The sequence below is a fragment of the Triticum aestivum genome, chromosome 3B (assembly GCF_018294505.1).
Source record: "Triticum aestivum cultivar Chinese Spring chromosome 3B, IWGSC CS RefSeq v2.1, whole genome shotgun sequence".
NCBI classification, from domain to species: Eukaryota; Viridiplantae; Streptophyta; class Magnoliopsida; order Poales; family Poaceae; genus Triticum; species Triticum aestivum.
In genome coordinates, this window is record NC_057801.1 from 753,486,882 (window position 1) to 753,488,987 (window position 2,106).

At 59.1% G+C, this 2,106-nt stretch overlaps 1 protein-coding gene across 1 annotated transcript; it reads right to left on the bottom strand.

Annotated features, from left to right (window-relative positions):
* Positions 1 to 723: 723 nt before the first annotated feature.
* LOC123072210 (protein SRC2) lies at positions 724 to 2,024 on the bottom strand (the record flags this gene model as incomplete). The annotated part of the gene is given in 1 exon segment (XM_044495777.1): positions 724 to 2,024. A coding segment is annotated over 1 exon segment (1,110 nt). The 3' UTR covers positions 724 to 907.
* Between the last annotated feature and the right edge of the window lie 82 nt (positions 2,025 to 2,106).

Here is a 2,106-nt window from a genome sequence, read left to right on the forward strand (position 1 = left end):
ACAGCATACTGAACTAATTGTATTTTGTTGACGACATGAACATATTTTTACCAACAAAATTACGCACGAACAAACGGAGACGCCCTAACAGGACTGTCTTTTTTCTTTTTTGCAGAAACTCCAATAGGCCTGTCTATTCGCATCATTTTTCTGAATGGACAGTTCAGATCCTTTTTGGTATTTGTTGCGAAGCTCAGGGAGATTGTTCACATCATTATTTTCTGACATTGTTGCGTAGAACAGGGCCAGCAGTTGAGGTCTGCAAGACTGCATCTGTTGTTGGGATCATTTTCTTAATGGCATTATTGCCGAGATCAGTTCTGGTCTGCACGATGTTGGCAGTTGGCACCAAACAGTGGCATTGCCATGGAAAGGCGCACCATACAGTGCCGAGTGTCGACACTGCCATCTACGACTATTTCGAACCGAAAGTTTCTTTCCTGAACGGCTGAACCCACTCTTCCACTGACCCAGAGCAGAAATTTCCTCACAAGATAAGCGGAAAATTCCACCAGCCGACCGATAAAGAAGTCAATAAGAACACACCAGACTCTCCGGAATTCATTCACCGTCACGCCAAGTTTTCCAACATTAACGCGCCAACGCAAACACGTCAACCACAAGACCAGAATATTACAGTTCCAACACGCAAAGTTTGATCAAACGAATCGAATGAATGAGTACAAAGACAATACGGCCAAGTTATCAGAGATTCTAGTCCAATCGAGACAAAAAGGTTTCACAATATATCATGTTAAAACTCATATTTACATTACCATATCACACTAGCTGCGCCCACAGGCGCCGGCGATTTTGAGCAGAAAATCCGAAGGCAAAAAGAACTGAAGAAATACCAAGGACGTACAAAAGAACTGTGCTGCCGCATATCTTATCCTCCTCGACTGCTCTAGAAGTCGAAGCCACCGCCGTCGTCGAACCCGGCGTCGTAGCCGGCGTCATACCCTCCGGCGGAGTCGGAGATCATGTCGCCGATGAGGAGCCCGCCGAGCGCGCCTCCGAGGAGCCCCGCGCCCAGGCCCATCCCCATGCCGCTCTTCTTCGGCGGCTTCACGGCCTGCTGCTGGTAGCCGTATCCGGCGGGCTGCTGCGGCGGGTAGCCGTAGCCGCCGTACCCTCCTTGTGGAGGCGGGGGCGGGTAGCCGTACCCGGCAGGCTGCTGCGGTGGGTACCCGTAGCCGTACTGCGGGGGCGGGGCGCCGTAGGGAGCTCCGGTGCTGGGTCCCGCGGCGGCTGCTGGGTAGGCCGTCACTGGCTCGCCTGCCTTCGCCGGCTTTCCTGACGGACCAACGGGTGGGTAGCCGGCTGGTGCGGGGTAGGCGGTGGATGGCTCGCCTGTCTTTCCGGCAGGTGGGTAGCCGGAGGGAGGTGGGTAGGCACCAGCGGTTGCTGCCCCGTCGGCCTTCGCCGCCTGTGGGTACGCGGACTGAGGCGGGTACGCGTTACCTGGCGGCGGGTAGGCGGATGGAGCCCCGTAGGCGTCGGCCTTGCCGGCCGGAGGATACGCGCCCTGCGGAGGGTAGGCGGCGGCCGGGGGAGGCTGCGCGTACGCGGCCTGCGCACCACCGTAAGCGCCACCGGCCTGGCCCTGGGTGACCTCACCAAGCTTGTACGAGAAGTTGAGGACCCCCTGGGGCTTCCCGGACCCGATCTTGCGGACCTGGTAGGCGACGAACTTGACGGGCACAGGGCCATCAGGGGCGCCAGAGAGCAACTCAGACAGCGGGATGTGGACCTCGCCGACGTCGCGGTCGCCGAGGGCGCGCTCGGCGCGGAGCAGCACGTGGACGGACCCCGCGGCGTTGGCCGGCACGGTGAACCTGACAGTCGCGTTCCAGGTCGGGTTGCGGCCGCCGGAGCGGTCGGTGGCGACGCGCTGGCGGGAGTGCGGGTCGCCGGAGAGCGAGACGACGGCGTAGACCTCCATGGCCGAGAAGAGGTTCACGTCCTTGAGGTCCTTGCCCGATATCAGGGTCAGCTCCAGCGCCCTCTGCGCCATGGCGACGACGACGGCGATCTTCCTGCCGATTTGCCTTGGGGGATCGGGTGCTTCTTGCGCGGTTTCTGTGGATCGAGAGGAGAGGAGGG